This window comes from Ips typographus, linkage group LG3 (assembly GCF_016097725.1).
Source record: "Ips typographus isolate SLU linkage group LG3, UJ_Ityp_2.0, whole genome shotgun sequence".
NCBI lineage: Eukaryota > Metazoa > Arthropoda > Insecta > Coleoptera > Curculionidae > Ips > Ips typographus.
In genome coordinates this window covers 16,101,052-16,117,713 of record NC_138424.1, presented here as the reverse complement: position 1 = coordinate 16,117,713, position 16,662 = coordinate 16,101,052, and the positions used below count along the sequence as shown (strand labels likewise).

Here is a 16,662-nt window from a genome sequence, read left to right as displayed (position 1 = left end):
GTACCTTAAGCGTGTGAGGCTGCGCATTGTTTTCTTAAATCTAATACTACATATTAACAAAAAAATTAGTAACTTCGTTACAGTACAAAGAAAACGCCAACAAATTTTGTATTCACGTCATATACGATCGTGACGTACCGTAGCCTGCTCTCTGACCCGATTTGTCTCCCTGTGACTTATTTGTATTGGAATGTCTCAAATCCATTGTTTCCAATGACAAACCACGGATCACCCTACAAAATCTTTTATGAAGCTTCTAGAACTAGCCAGAACGTTCCAGAGTACTTAGCAACATTCTCAAGCTTTTCAGACCTTTGCACAAGTTTCTAGGACTTGTCGCAATGTTATGAAAAAGCTTCTAAAACTAGTCAGAACGTTCTAGAGCCTTTGGCAACGTTTCCAAACCTTTGCAGAAGCTTCTAGAATTTGTCAGAATGTTATAAAGCCTTCTAAAACATTAGAAAACCTTTTATAAATCTTCTAGAACTACCCAGAACGTTCTAGACCCCTTAGCAACAGTCCCAAACCTTCAAAGGACCTTTGCACAAGCTTTTAGAACTTGTCAGAATGTCATAGAGCCTTTCGCAACGTTCTAAATCCTTCCAGATCTTTGAAGAAACTTCTGTAGCTTGCCAGAACGTGCTACAGTGTTTTGCAACGTCCCAAAGTTTTCGAAATCTTTGTAGAAGCTTCTAAAACTTGCCAGATTGTTCTAGAGCCTTGTGCAATATTTAAAAACTTCTAAAAATTTTCAGAATGATATACGAGGGCATGGCACCACTATCGTAAGGGAAATTTATTATAGTGTAGTACATAATCTTGGGCGGCTACTGTCAAAATTTTTGTAAAAAAAACACCCTTTTCTATTTTAAGTAGTAGCAGTAGTATTGTATTTCGTTTTGCTTTGTAATTTACCTAAATTTTTTGGTTATGATTTATGTTTGTATTTGTAAATGGCAATTAGATAAAATTTATTAGGCAATAAATGGAGATTAAGGACCGACAAATGCTATCTTATCTAATCGATAAGACTGGTGTCTATTGAACAAACATTTTGCTCAAAACCGTATCAATTTGTTTAAACTGAAGTTTTAAAAGTGACAAGGCAAACATTTCGGTGAGTTGTTTTTTGAATAACAGTGTATGCTTGAACAAGAATAAAATGGTATAAAAGATTTTGATAGCATTTTTAAATATATATTTTAGCGCACTATTTTGTATTGACGCTATTTTACTTAGTATTTTGAAAAATAATAAAATACGTATTTCATATTTTTTTGCGTCCTAATCAAATATGAAATAAAAAAAATATGTGGGATGAGCCGTATTCTTCCTTTGTCAGATTTTTCAGAACAAAATTTAAAAAAACTATTTGAGGTAAAGGAATTACGATTTGGTTGTGATTTACAAAAAATTGAGTGATTTTTCGGTCCTGTTTGTCCGGTTCTAATAATCGTGGACTTTCCCTGGATTATTTACCTAAAAACTTACAGAACACACCACAAAGTTAATATTGCAGATAAGTTTTTGAATGAGTAGTAACGAAAGTACCTACTTTAAGATATGACTATGTCAGTTTTTTTAATTTTGTCATTTTTAAACCATTAGACAGTGGGGCTACCAAATGGTGTATAAAATAAAAAAACTCTATATTTTGCAAAATTAACCTGTTAACTTATAAAGTGAAACTGGTGAATTAATTAGGAGTATAAATTGAATATATTGAACATACTTTATTTAATTTCAGATCTGAAGACTATATAAAACCGACAATGATGAATAACAAAGTAGTAACCTGGGTGGATCCTAGTGTAGTTCTAGACCGACTGCATTTATCCGAAAGCCCTGAGACTTTCGAAACCTCGAAAACTACCTTCAAAGGGATAGATTTGCGACTGTTTACCAATAAGGATTATTGTCTTAAAAACGACAAACATAGTGTAAATGCACTAGGTAATATACAACGAATGAGGCAACATGGACAGGTATTTACTACTTGCTATTATTTTCTTCAATATTAACAAACACCGCAAGCGATACAGACTTTGGGCCTTTTACTTGAGGTACTTTTTGGCACTAAAAAATCTATGTAAATGCACATTATTATCACAGAAGTTCAGTTTGTATTGAAAAGTTATAGACTTTAAACGTGATGTTTTTATGATGTCGTGATGTCGACCCTTATCGAAATGTCCATACAAAATGCAAGCTCTTTATAAGAACTTTCAGAACAATCTAATATCTATGGAACTATATTTTGTTCTTGGTTAGGTGAACTAGCAAGAACAAAACTAAGCTTTTTCATAATTTTTTCTTTTTTTTTATAAAAGCAATACTAACATTCTAAAGATAACATTTTAATTACGTTTATATTTTCTTAAGCAGAAGTGGCAATAACTATAAAAAAATATATAAAAAGTTCTTTCAATTTCAGAATTTTATTATGTTTCTGTGTGGTTATTAGTTCATTTTTTAAATTTAATATCACTTACAGAAAAAAGTAACAATTACGAGTTATAAAGCGTCAACAAGAATAATTTTGAGAGTGTCTCTCTAAAAAAATTTTAGAAAATTTAAAAAAAAAAAAAAAAAACAGCTTTCATGCATTTTATGGTTATTTCCCTAAAAAAGTGCCCCACTCGAAGGAGGGCGTTATGATAACCCCCGCCTATAATGCCCTCAGATTGTTATGAACACTATAACCTACACCGTTTCCAAGGTAGGGATTACTAGGGTAGGGACTATTATTGGTTCATAATGTATAGGATAATTATTTGTTTTACCATTTGTAAATGTCAGATTTTTATTTCTTTCAGACAACTTTTGACAAATCCTATAGATATCAATCAATTATTACTATTAGATATAGATACCATATATCTAATAATTATCCGTGCGAGATATCACGTAAATAGCTTTTGTAGCTTTCTGTAAGACATATACATTTGTGCACCGATATGATCCAGTTCCAATAGACATCTACTAGATATCTTCCACCATTAAATAACTATCCAGTGGATTTTACAATAAGTACTTAATTTATCCATAAGACATCTACCAGATTATTTTGTATTGTTTGGGTCCAGCACCTTTTGCGTGTTCTAGCCCATCTTACCACATCCTGTATTATTTTCTAGTTCTTCTCTGATATCCTCGCTTCTTATTCCACTTGTGATGGTAACACTTTTTGTTGTTGATGTTTCAGCTCTGGTTTTTGTGTAAATTTGTGTGCTGCTACTTTCGTCTTATACTACAGGCGTTGTAGGTAGTATTTGTTCTCTGCTATGAGGATTGCATCATCTGCATAGCATAATATTTTAATGGTGCAATTGCCTATCCCATATTTAGCGTTGACTTTTTTAATATTTTCAATGATTTGGTTCATAATGATGTTGAACAGGGTAGGACTATGGTTATCCCCTTGTCGTAGGTTCGTATTGATATGCACTTCCTCAGACAGTCCATCGTTCGTTATTGTTCTTGTTCTACTTTTGCTGTTCAGGTCTTAGTTAAATCCACAAAACAAACAAAGAGAGGCTTGTTAAATATTGCGTCCACTGTTGATCTATTAAACCTAAGTTCTTGATGTTCTTCGGATATTGGCACCTTCCCCTTAAATAGCTTAAGGACCGAGCTCTGTAGCGTTCTGAGTGAAATCTCCAAGGTTCTACTATGTATAGTTTCACAAGGAATAGCCAATTGCACCGCTTATAGATCCATTTATTCAGACTTCACCTCTGTGAATTTTCTTAATACATGCAATATTTCTATAAAATTACAAGTTTAGCCAAAATGGTAACAAATAGACATGTGGTTATGTTATTAAAGTTGCACTTATTTTTTTTTACCCAAAATAACATAATATAGACTCGCAATACACACAGTTTTTGTTTTAGTTATGTGATGTAATATTAAAAATAGGAACAGAAAAGCTTAGCGCACACAAAGTAGTGTTGGCTTCAGTTAGCCCTTATTTTTTCGCCATGTTCAACGGTAAGCACTTTTTTAAATCATTCAATAGGTGCTTTGTTTAAGGTGTTTCATAATTATAGGAGAGATGAAAGAACAATCCCAAAGTGAAATAACCATGGTTGATATGGACGCTACAGCTGTGGATTTAATCTTAGATTACGCATACACTGGCCAGATTACTATAACTGTCGATAATGCCCAGGTATTTAAGTAATTTTATGTTTGAACAATTTATGATTGTGTTTGTATTACTTATCTACCAAATACATAAACATGCATCTACTTAAATAAAGTTACCTAACCTAACATAGACCTATCTACAGTATGGCTATATTAATAATAATTTGTCATTGCAACTTCTTGATTTTGTAATTAGTAGTAACAGTACAGTGTTAATCACAGTAAAGAAGTGGTCTAACATAAAATTTTGTATTCACCATGGACATTACCAGATGTTTATGCCCTCGGGCGACTTGACCATTGGGCCAGTAAAATCGTCGCCCTCAGGTCATAAATATCTACCTATTTATGCATTTGGTATATAAATAGTTATTCTGGGGATCAAATGTTTAATTAGTAAAGTCTTTTATAGATACTATTACCAGCAAGTAGCCTACTTCAAATGGAAGACGTTAGAGAAGCTTGCTGTACATTTTTTTTAAAGCAGTTGCATCCCTCAAATTGTCTCGGAATAAGAAGTTTTGCAGGTATGTTAATGAATAGTTGGTAAATAGTAATTAAGATACCAATAGCATTATAAGGACAATAATGCATGAGGTCGATTGATTTTTTAAATTATTTGAATAAGTTTCAGAAAAATAACGAAAAGGAAACAATATTTAATATTTTCAGATACACATTCCTGCAAGGATTTGCACCATCAATCGCACGTATACGTCTTAGAAAACTTTCCACAAGTTATAGCAACTGAAGAGTTTCTGTCACTTCCGTTTGAAGAAGTTAGTTTTAAAGTATTTCGTCTAAAGCAAAATCGATATTTTAAGTATTCTACATCAACAGGTTAACGAGTTAGTTTCAAACAGCGAGTTGAATATATTCTCAGAAGAAGACGTATTTACTGCAGTTTTGAATTGGGTCAAACACGATTCAAAAGAAAGAGAGAAGTATACTGCTAAAGTTCGTATACTGTTTTAGTCTTGTAATAACAATAACATGCAATTTAATTACAGTTGTTTAATCACGTGAGGCTGCCTTTACTAACCAAGGAGTTTCTTATGACGAGAGTGGATAATGAAAAATTGATAAAGGACAATCACGAGTGCCGGGACTTACTGTTGGAGGCTATGCGGTACCATCTAGCGCCAGAAAGACGGTGTGAAATTTCTTCATGGAGAACTATGGAAAGGAAAATATTAAGAGATGATCCTTATGTATTGGCTATAGGAGGTAATACTTTTATTTTTTTTCTGGTGTACCTTTCATCATTACTTGCACTTTGTTATATGCGGTTGCTTTTATACTTTGGACAAGGTGCCCAGCAGTCTCAGTCAACTTTGAATTTGTGACCAATAATAATGGAACCAACATTACATTGTAGATTTTTTGGGCATCATATCATATACATAAACATGCAGCCCTTCTGTTTGTGTGTGTATTGATTCCTGTTGAGTTGAATAGTTTTCATCATAAAGGTAACAATATTCACTATACGACCAAGGTTTCTTGTTTTGAAAGTTGACAATGTTTTCTGTACCTTTATTGGTGTGGGTTATATTGTACCGTTTTTCACACAAAACACCACTTGTTACTTTTAACTCGCACTGTATATTTCGTTTGTTTACAAACAATACTGACAACTGTTAACAATCATTGCAACTAACTGACTCTCCACCGGTCCTAGCCCAGCTGTTTATATAGGTTTCCATGGATTCGAGGAAATTCGGGAATATTCATGAAATTGGCATTCTCTCTTAAACTTCAAACTATGAAATAAATCTCTCTCTCTCTCACAGACCCCTGAACTACGACGTTCTATATCCTAAACAATACAATATTCGGGGTAAGACGAAATGAACTAAGACTTCCGCTTTCTGATTCTATAAGATCTGCCTGAAAAAAAAAAAAAAAAAAAAAAATCCTGAGACCGCAGGTCGAAGGATTTTTTCCAAAGAAGACACCTTAGTTAGAACACAAATACTAAACTAAACGTGATGAAATTAATGATAATATTGAACTCACCCCAGCAGACGACAGATTTTCGTTCAGCCATGTATATTTTTGTTATATGTGTGTTTTTTTATATGTGTCTAAATCCCGTTTCGTTTAATATCAAATGTTCTTCAAAAAACGTATTCGAAAAAGGTAGGTGGTGTTTAATCACTGTTAAATTTTAGCAGCCAGGGATTTAATCAGTATAAAACGGTTTCCATTGGTGGAACTAGAAAGGTTCTCGGAATTTGATTGGCTGCTAGTACAATGAGGGAAATAATCGGGGGCAATACCATAAGAGCTCAGATTTATCCGGATAATTTTTGTGCTTGTCTTAGAACACTTTCTTTTTGGTGTAACTACGCGAGATCTGTTGTAACTAAATCACGAGAGCGCAGCTCGAGTGATTTTGCCAAACAGGTCGAGTTTTGTACCATAAAGAAAGTATGAGAAGACAAGCGGAAAAATTATCCTGTTCAAAATCTGAGCTCGAATGGTATTTGATAAGACAATTCCATGAATATAATCAATAATATTGTTACGATTTTCCCGTGGGTTCACACAAAGTCAATTTAACTCAACAATTAATAAATTTATTACACTTCAAAACACTCCGTACAATAATTAACACAGCTACTAAAAACACTACTACAATTCCACAATTATTCCACTATTTAAACTTAACCGCGTTCCCAAATTCACTACTACACACTACACCGTCGTCGAGGCCGCTTCTTTTATATTCGCAAACCACGTTCTAGAATGACCGCGAAACGCTTCGCGATTTGCTTCGAATAATCAAGATACTTCCAGGTGTCGCTTCCTAAGTGTGGCCTACTTTAATACGCGCCCGGCCAGATATTGCGGCGCATCGGTTTCATTGAGTATCGAGCATAGTAGGCCCAAACCGTAACAATATAATAAGACTGCGACTGCCTTGTACTGGCAAAAATACATTTTTCTGGTTCTTTTGATTTTCTGCAGTAGAACTCTATCCGAAGCGAGCCATAACCAAAACAATACGAACAAAAATCAAAATTGACAGTGCCAGCAAAAATCCTAAGGTGAGACATTGCAACAATAGAAGTGTAGTGAAAATCCGTGGAAACGATGAAATCAACAGCAAAATTTATCCGATTTTTTTATCCGCTAGCAAACTCTCTTCCTTCCTTATTAGCCGATAGCAAACCGTGTTTTAATGACGTATATGGCATTTTTTGTACATGAGTGGAATTGTCGCTGTCATTCTGGTGATAATGCACTGCTCCTATGGGACATTTAACACAAGAGGGAAATATTGTATATATAGACAATGATCGCCAATTTCCTGTTGAAATAAAAGTGAAATGTAATTGAATCCTTGTGCCGGATTTGTTATTCGTAATTTATAAAACACATTTCAATGCAAGGCACATTTATTAAGAGTCGAAAAAGTTCAACTGTTTTTTCAATTTTAAAGGTTTTGTTGGGCCCAAATCCGAGTGTGAAGTTTATAATCCCAAAACTGATTGTTGGAATCGTATAGCACCAATGCAATGGAGAAGATCTTCTCCAGGAGTGACTAGTTTAAAACAACGTTTATATGTGATTGGAGGGTAAGTACCCACCAATTAAGTATACAGTTGCATTTTCCAAGCAAACTTTACAGGGTGATCCAAAAAACCGTGCACGCGGCTGTTTCTCGGCAACTATACATAGAAGAATAAAATCTGATGTTAAGTTTCAAGCGCTCAGACTCATGATTTCCCTAAAATGAATCAGAAAACTCTGAAAATTTAAATGGACAGGTATTGTAAAAATACAAACGTATTTGACTGTCCTCGACGAAAAATTTTGCTATTTAACTTTTTTTTCGATATCTTCTTATAAAGGGGTCCAAAGTTTGCTGATCATAAAGACTTCTTTTTTGGGGCATTTTAAAAACAACAGCGAATGATGTCACGAAGAGCCAGGGGACGCCCTCGAAAATTCGAGTTAACTCAGGGTCAGGCGTTTTCCTATATACAGGATGTTACAAATTCGATGCATTACCATTGCTATCTCAGAAACTATAGTTGATAAAGCTTTAGTTAAATGGAGGCAGTACTTTAATGCTAAATAATTTGGTAAAAAAAAAAATTTCGCATAGGTTGCATACAACATTATTTATTAAATCAACTTGTTTGATGACAAAAGCACAGCAAATACAGGGTTAACCATCCAAACTATTCATTAAAAGTATATTAGGATCCAATATTAATAGAAATTTGAAATTTTGGAATTAAATTAAATTTGATGAGTACTTTGAAGTTTTAAAAACATTTTCATTTTCTCTCACTTTCGGTTTGACCGGAAGTTGATGCAAAATGCTTATTTCAATTGGAACACTCTGTATATCATTGTATTTCTGAATAGTCCTATCGATTTCAAATATGTTTTATGTACAACCTATATATAGTTCTCGTGGTGTGAGTTTACCCGTGCGTCACGAAGGCTACGTCATTTATAATCATATGAATCAAATCAAGTTTTCGTCAACAAACCTGTTGTGTTCATATTATAGAAAAGAGAGTGTCTAAAGCTTCGTCACGTTTAAAATTTTGCGTGTATTGTCAGTCAGAAAATAGAGATCTTTGGCTGCAAATTTGCACTCAAACAACCTTATACCAAAGCAAATCCAAAATATCTTTACCGAAATAACATTTTTTATTTATGAGAAGTCTCCCTTTGGATCATAGAATTCCGTCTAAATTTGAAACCTAATTTATTTACCAAAATTCACAGAGATGTATCACCAATATGTAGTATTTCTTTAACTTTAAGCTCTTGATTTAGGTTCTGGATGGTTACATGTTTCTCTAAAATAAATACAACAAATTAAAAATTTAATAAGACATTCTGAGTGATGCTGTAGTATCTCATATCTCATTTTCAGGTTGCAATCCACTAATTTTATTTTAAACCGGCTGGAAAACATTTTAGACGCTTATTTTATTTTTTCTATGACTTTATTATTAATATGTATGAAGAAATTTTTATGAAAAATCTATAATGCAACCCAAAAATCTCAGTCTCTGGAAACAATGAAATGTTAATAGATGTTTCTTACAAAAGTAGATATATTTTACTATTATTAACATACTATCGTTGTACATATCATATAATGTATTTCGAACATCCATTTTAATGCTTTCAGATAAATCAGTGGTCTTGACCCGTCGATAACGTCTCGATTTAGGTTTTCTAGGTGTGGAAATCATAAGATTACTTGCTTGCCTTTCCCGTATCGAATAAACAGTTTTGCGGGAAATTTTCAAAGCAGCTAAAACCTTCTAGTATCAAAAAAAATACATCAGTAAGAATATGTAAGGTCTTAAAATTTCTTATTTTCTTCCTGAACAGATGATAAAGCTTCTAAAGGTCCTCCATTAGTTTTTTCCAATTCAAAATATTCACAAAGGTTAAGAATTAACTGCTGGGCTTGTCTGTAGAGAATTTTTCCAGGCATTTTCTAAAAAAATACTGTAATAGTAAGTAATTCCGAATTTAGGAAAAACAAAATGGCTAAATAAAAACCATAATAGACACTCCCACTTTTTTTTCAAAACAGGTTAGTAATTGTGCCAATTTAGGTTAGATCGTGACAGCCGACATAAAAAAAATAAAAATATTAATAATAATATTATGAAAGTACTTACAGAATGTTAAAAGTGTAGAAACAATAGCTCTTAAAAGAACTGTGGTGGTGTGGTAAATAGAAAACTTTATAAATGATTAACAACACAAAGAAACGGAAAAGAATTAATAGTAAACAAATCAAATAAATTTCGATGGTTGTCAAACTGACAATGACTGAAATAGAAGCGCTAATCAGTAAATGCTTTTTTTGGAAGACATTCACTTAGATGTTTACTCTTTCTGAAAGTGAACAATAGACAAGGATGAAGTCAATAATGCATGTCTACTTCTAAATCGCAGGGGGATGACGCACGGGTAAACTCAGACCGCGAGAACAGTATCTACAATGGTTTTCGAGATATTGACGTTTGAAAAATGACACTTTTACGTTTTCAAGTGTCTTAATTTCTAACCAGAATGAGATAGAGCAAAATGGCTTGCATGTTGTTATATTAACTTTTTGAGATCTATCATTTGGTAATATTTTTAATTTTAACATGTGCCAATTATATCAGTAAGAAAATTGATTTTTTTTTCTATGTGTAAACATTATTGACTAAGGGCCGGTACTTTCACCTCCGAATAAATTTATTCTTAGGAAAATTTCTATAGAAATGACGGAATTGGCCAATAGCAGCGTCTGATTTCACGGTTTCCATAGATATTATCCTTAGAATATAGTAGTTTTCCTATTCAGTGTGCAAAGTTATGTTTTCCCACACGCGAAAGCAGTTAGACGAACGACGCGAAGCGGAGTTCGGATAAGCTTCAAGTGCGGGAAAACTACTTTGCACACGTGTTAGGAACAATATTTTTTCTACGAATGAAATATCTATAGATTTTGTTTTTAATTTTTATTGATATTAAAAACAACAACTTTTAACTATTTATTGATATTAACAACATTAATGTTAAATGTACAGTTGGTCGCGTTTTTTAAATTGATCGCAGATTGAGCAATTGAAGGTAAAATACTGGTACTTGGAACTGCTTCACTTTCTTTAGGATTGAAGGTCAGAATTTTGTTACTTAATCCTTTTTTATAACTTGTGGATTCATCAATGTATTCTTCAGCTACCGTAGTCGATTTCCAACCCCCCAAGCGTTTTATGTCAGTGATTCCTTCTCCAGAATCGGCCAGGAACGTTGCCGATGATCGACGATAACTGTGCCCTGTGTAGAGTTCTGGATTTGGCAACTTCAAAAAAATAGCTATTTCAGAAGGCATTTTTCCAAAACTGTTTACTCCAACACTTTGCGAAAAACATTTACCCTTTCTGTAAACTAGGGAAAAACGATTGTTTGACTTTTTTGGACGTAGGCCGGTGTATCTTCTGTACAGTTGCAGGTAGGTTCCGTTATGAACTTCTTCTGATATTATAAAGTTTCTTGCTGTATGATTTTTGGAATCCCTAATTTTAACAATTATGAGGTTTCCTTTGTCTTCAATATCTGTAGTGGTTAAATTGGCTAGCTCTTCCCTTCGACATGCACATTAACAGGTAAATTTCATCTGGTGCGGAGTTCATAAAACTGAATATTTCTTCTTTTGTAAAAATTTTCGCCTTTTTAGGTTTAAAACCAACATTCTGCTTTTTCAGAAATGCAGTGAGCTTATAAAATTCACCGATATCGATGTCTCTTTTTATTTTTATTACATTTTTGAGCATTGAATACTTTGACCACATTTTGTTAGGTTTGAATTCTTTGCTTAAAGTAACAAAATACGCTAAAAGTACCTCTTCCTTTAAGGTTTTTATCCCCTTTTGTTCGCACCATTGGGTAAACAACTCGTACTGTTTCTCGTATTTTTCTCGCGATTTGAGAGGCAGCAATTGCAAACTAGCCATGTTGGCGGCTTTTAGAACATCTTCCGGAAGTTCATCTTCAGTGATATCCATTATTAAAATAGTTTTTTTAACTTAAATAAGTAAGAATAAACACTGTTGTAGACTTTAAACTGCATATAAATGCGTTGTTTGACAATGAGCTTTGGTTTCTAAGGAAACAAGCCTCATTTTCAAAGACAGAGACAAGGTGGTTTATTTACCTAAACTGTACGGAAGAATAATGTGAAAAAAGTCGTGTTTTTTATATGAAACCCCTGAATATTATTACATTTTTGAATTCTACGCAAAATTCTAAGCAGATTTTATGTATAATAGTCTATATAAAAAAAACTACTGTTGCAAGGTATAATCAGCATTTTAAAAAGTGTGCGGGAAAAAATTTTTGCCGCATAGTGTGCGGGAAAGTGCCACTTTGTACACACTTTTACGTATGCAAAGTAGCTTATTTGCAAACATTCGTAGAAAAAAGTTATTCTGAACTGAAAGTACTTTTCCTAAATAAGATTATTATACATTTTGGTCCATTTTTAAGTGTCAATAATTCACCATTCGATAGATCATCAAACAATAAGTTGTCATGCATTGTGTCATTTCCTTGAAAAATGCGTTTTAAGGAAGATACAGCGGCAAAGTACACTTTTCCGCCCGATCGTAAGAATAGTATATTACATACTCAGGTAGAAAGTGTTTGATTTCTGTCGAGAAATTAGGTAATTTAACTTTATTTTGAGACAGAAATTAAACTTTCCACCGTGGTTTGTATACTATTTTATTTTCAATCATTTATCAAAATCTCATCGAACTTTTAATAAATCATTCAGTTATAATAAAATTATTAAAATTAAAATAAAATAAAAAAAAAAAATTGATTGCTAATAGTCTATAACAATAAGGTAGTATAGGTGTACAAGTAGTTATGACTTCAACCATAATAAACGACAGGTGATTTGTTTACAATCTTGACAACGTCATTATTGTGCTATTCTGTGTTTAATATTTTGAGCTGAAATGTTTCTTAAAGTGCTTTTAACATGGAGATTTCTGAAGACGCAGATGTTACTTATCATCACATGAGCTGCGAGCTGTTGTGATGATAAGTAACATCTGCGTCTTCAGAAAGTGGTGGCGGCACAGTCTCTTAACTATAAAAAGAAAGCCCAGATATGACAAAACGCATATTGACATTCACCCGGGTGGAAAGTGACATATATCCTGCTTTTAGCGTAAAGTACTCACTTTCCACCCGGGTGGAAAGTAAAAGCAGGTAATTTTTATCTTTCCACCTGGTTTACACATAAGAAATAACGTTATTACATACCTGGTTGAAAATAAAATAACTAATTATATGTCAACGTGAAGTAGTAGTCCATTTTTCTCAAAGTGGAGGTGTATGTGTAAAAGTGATGGGAAAGGCTCTATGATCAGCCGTTTTCGAGATATTTCATTTCCTTCAAAGAAAATTTTGAATCACTTCTACTACTTTGCAAGATTGTTCATCGACGACAGGCAACGTTCATCGTATTTTTGTTTGTTCCAGCATTTTCTCGTGGCCTCATTTATTAAACATTTTTTTCCCAAAGTGCTACTATGTATGTACCCACATATGTTATAGTTTCCGACAAAACAGCTGCTTGTACTGCTTATAGGAACACCCTGTATTTTATTAAAATGCAATATTCAGGTATGATGGAGCATCACAATTAGCTACAGCTGAATGTTATAATCCATGGACAAACACTTGGACTTCGATAACTTCAATGAGTAAGTTTAGTTTTAATGGGAAATATTCATGTCAGGTATAATTCAAAACATGCAACATTTTCGAAGACTGTTTTAAAATGCTATATTATTATGTATTGAATATGATCAGTATAAAAAAAAATAAGTCGAAAAAAGCAAAACCGGGAATATTTTTTTTAGTTTGACATCTTTATTAGGCCCTCTAGAGGTAGTCTTTTACGAAGGTTGACTTTCTATTTCTGAAGACCGTTCGTTAAACGGTTTTTACTACTCGGGTGCGATAATGTGCACTTTTTCACACTAGTGCGGGAATAGTACCACTTTCCGCACTTGTTAGGTAAATAACTATTCCAGATATAGCTGACATCTTTTTTTGCAACTCAACTCACTCTTTCTAACTTTGTATCATTTTTAAACCAAACATATTGTATACCGTGTTCATTGATTAGATTCAGTGTGTGATTGCAGGCTCTGGTGGATATAGTTATTATTCTAACAAGTGTAGAAAGTGCATGAGACTTGCCCGCACTCTCAAGACGAGCGTAGTGGCTTTAGTCGAGTCAGGTACGGGAAGGAGCCGCATTCTGTGTGGAAAAGCACTTATTTCCACTCTCAAACGAGTGAAGAAAAATAAACTTTACTTAAAACTACAATTATATATCTTATGTTTCGCCTATACATTATGAATAAATAATACCTTCAAAACGGTGTAGGATATAGTGTTGATAACAGCCTGAGGGCATTATAAGCGGGCGTTAATATAACGCCCTGAAACCTTTTTTAATACTAGCAATGGCATTTTTATTCCTCCATGCTATAAAAACTTCGTATTCCCTATCCTAGGATGCTCTTGACTTTTTAGGTAATAAACCTTCGTTAGTTTTTCTGCATTCAGGTAAAATAAACACTAAACAACTTACCGGTAATGGTATACCTTAGTTTCCAATGCCAGAAATAGTAAATAATTGTTGAATTAGGTGAAACATAAAACATTGTATGCACTACAGGCGTTAGGGAGAGTATAATGTCCGAAAAATGACCGAAACCTTCAGGACATTATGTTCTCTCTATCGACCTTGGTACATAAATAGGTATTTATACATCTATTTTATTATTCTACCAAAAAATAATCCAAATATCTGCTTAAGTGATCAAAATTAACACCAAATCCATTAAAATTACTTCTAGGAACCAAACGCTACGGTTTGGGTACTTGTTCCTTTGACGGCTTAATTTACGCTTGCGGAGGGCACGATGGTGTTTCCACACTCAGTTCAATGGAAAGTTTTGATCCATTGACTGGGATTTGGAACAGTTGTCCTGCTATGAACTTTCAAAAGGATTATTGCAAAATTGCAGTTCTCGGTAAACTCGTTTCCCTAACATTTCAATTTTATTAGATATTTTATAACAGAATCCTTACAGATAGTTCTCTCTATGCTATTGGTGGGTGTAACACCGTGGGTGAAAGGTTTGTTTATTTTTCTAAATATTTAGTATTGTTAACTAAAATGTGTTTAATGTAGATATGACCCTCGAGAAGGTAAATGGGATTCAGTGTCTTCAATGTCAACTTCAAGGTATAGGTGTGGAGTAGCGGCTTTAGATGGCAATTTGTACTGTATAGGAGGTAATTTTCAGTATGCATTAAGATTACCTTTACTACAGCATAGCATAATATTTAACGGACTTAGGACGTGACACATCTGATATGAGTGTTCTAAGTAATGGGGAACGATTGAACCTACGGATGATGAGTTGGGAACCTGTTACGCCAATGCACACCGCAAGGTACTTACTACATGCATAACTAAATTGCACACTTATTTTAACTTAACCTAATTATATTTCTTTCTATAAGGTACTGGCATGAATTAGTATCATTGAATGGTCGGTTATTGGCTGTTGGAGGTTTTAATAACCGTAATGAGAGCTTAAATTCGGTGGAAGAGTTTGATATTAAAACCAACGCATGGACAATAGCCACATGTATGCTTTCCGAAAGAGGTGCATTCGGAGGAGCAGTGTTGAATTGGTTAATAGAGTCCTCTAGTGGAAACAATACAATCTTTGGATTTACATTTTGAATACTGTAGACTGTAGATTCTAAGCTATTCTCAGTTCTAAATCGAGTACCTATTGTCATATAGTAGCTTTATTTTTTACAAACCATCTGTAAAATCATGAATCACATAATTATAATGATATTTATGTTTCACCTATACATTATGAACAAATAATACCTTGGATATGATGTAGATTATAACAACCTGTGGGCATTATAATAACGCCCGCTTATAACGCTTCAAAACCTTTTTTAATTGGCTTTTGCTGCATTTTCTTTTATAATTAAGGCCGAAACTTGTCACTATGTTCTCTCTAACGTCCTTTAGTACATAAATAGCTATAATATCGACTGATAATTATAATGCACTATCGCACATCTGTCTCTCAATAATTTACTTATTAGTTCTTTAGACTAGTGTCAGTTAGGTTATACCTTGAAATACTGTTTTATAATTAGTATTAATAATAATAATCCATTTATTTCCGCAATTTAACATAAAAAATTGTAACTGTCGAAAACGTCCAAAGATAAAAAATATAATTTCAAAAATTAAAATTATGTCTGTCAATCCCCGAAAACTGAAAACCCGCGTTCGAAACTCTCGAAAGACTCGATCCAGTCATTATACGGCTCGCATATTTCTGTAATAGAAATACCCTTGACACCTGGGAACTCAATCCCCAATATAAAATACTACAACGCAGATGACAATAAAAGTTCACATAATATAGAGTCAGAAGCACATCAAGACGGAAATGGTTTGACATAAACTTTAGTGCGTAACAATTTTTGCGTAATTTATTGCAAACAGCCCCATTATGATCGTACCAGAGTAAACAGGAGTCAAAAGTTAATCCCAGCATCTTCGATGTCCTAGAAGAAGTTATAGCACGATCAGAATCCTCAAACATAGTCGCTCTCTCCGACAAAACTCTGTTATTGGAGAAAGGAAGAAAGTGGGTCTTTGCTTATATTGAGATTTGATTGATTCTTATCGGACCACAACAAAATCTTATTATAAACCAATTCGGTTTTTGCAATAGTGCCTTTAGAGCTCGCATCTAAAATAAGGATATTTGTGTCGTCAGCATATGCCGTAACAAAAACATCCCCAGCGACCCCATTAATGTCTATAATAAATTGATAAATAATAAATAAATAAATAATAATAAATTGTTATCAAAAACCAAGAACAAAAAAGGCCCA

General features: G+C 33.5%; 1 protein-coding gene across 1 annotated transcript; it reads left to right on the top strand.

Annotated features, from left to right (window-relative positions):
- The first annotated feature begins 125 nt into the window (after window positions 1-125).
- LOC145726402 (kelch-like protein 17) lies at window positions 126-16,011 on the top strand. The gene is made up of 15 exons (XM_081975452.1): window positions 126-1,117; window positions 1,748-1,985; window positions 3,897-3,993; window positions 4,053-4,174; window positions 4,565-4,679; window positions 4,825-4,931; window positions 4,993-5,109; window positions 5,163-5,379; window positions 7,601-7,736; window positions 13,330-13,409; window positions 14,577-14,753; window positions 14,814-14,859; window positions 14,915-15,018; window positions 15,083-15,179; window positions 15,250-16,011. Exons 2-15 carry the CDS (start codon window positions 1,773-1,775, stop codon window positions 15,473-15,475), a joined length of 1,854 nt encoding a protein of 617 aa, XP_081831578.1. The 5' UTR covers window positions 126-1,117; window positions 1,748-1,772; the 3' UTR covers window positions 15,476-16,011.
- Window positions 16,012-16,662: the final 651 nt, after the last annotated feature.

Excerpts from the sequence above, each read along its gene's own strand:
- LOC145726402 (XM_081975452.1), top strand. The coding sequence starts at position 1,773 with ATGATGAATAACAAAGTAGTAACCTGGGTGGATCCTAGTGTAGTTCTA. Across the intron at positions 4,932-4,992 it reads TGTCACTTCCGTTTGAAGAA|GTTAACGAGTTAGTTTCAAA; the intron begins GTTAGTTTTAAA and ends CTACATCAACAG. Across the intron at positions 14,754-14,813 it reads TTGCAAAATTGCAGTTCTCG|ATAGTTCTCTCTATGCTATT; the intron begins GTAAACTCGTTT and ends GAATCCTTACAG.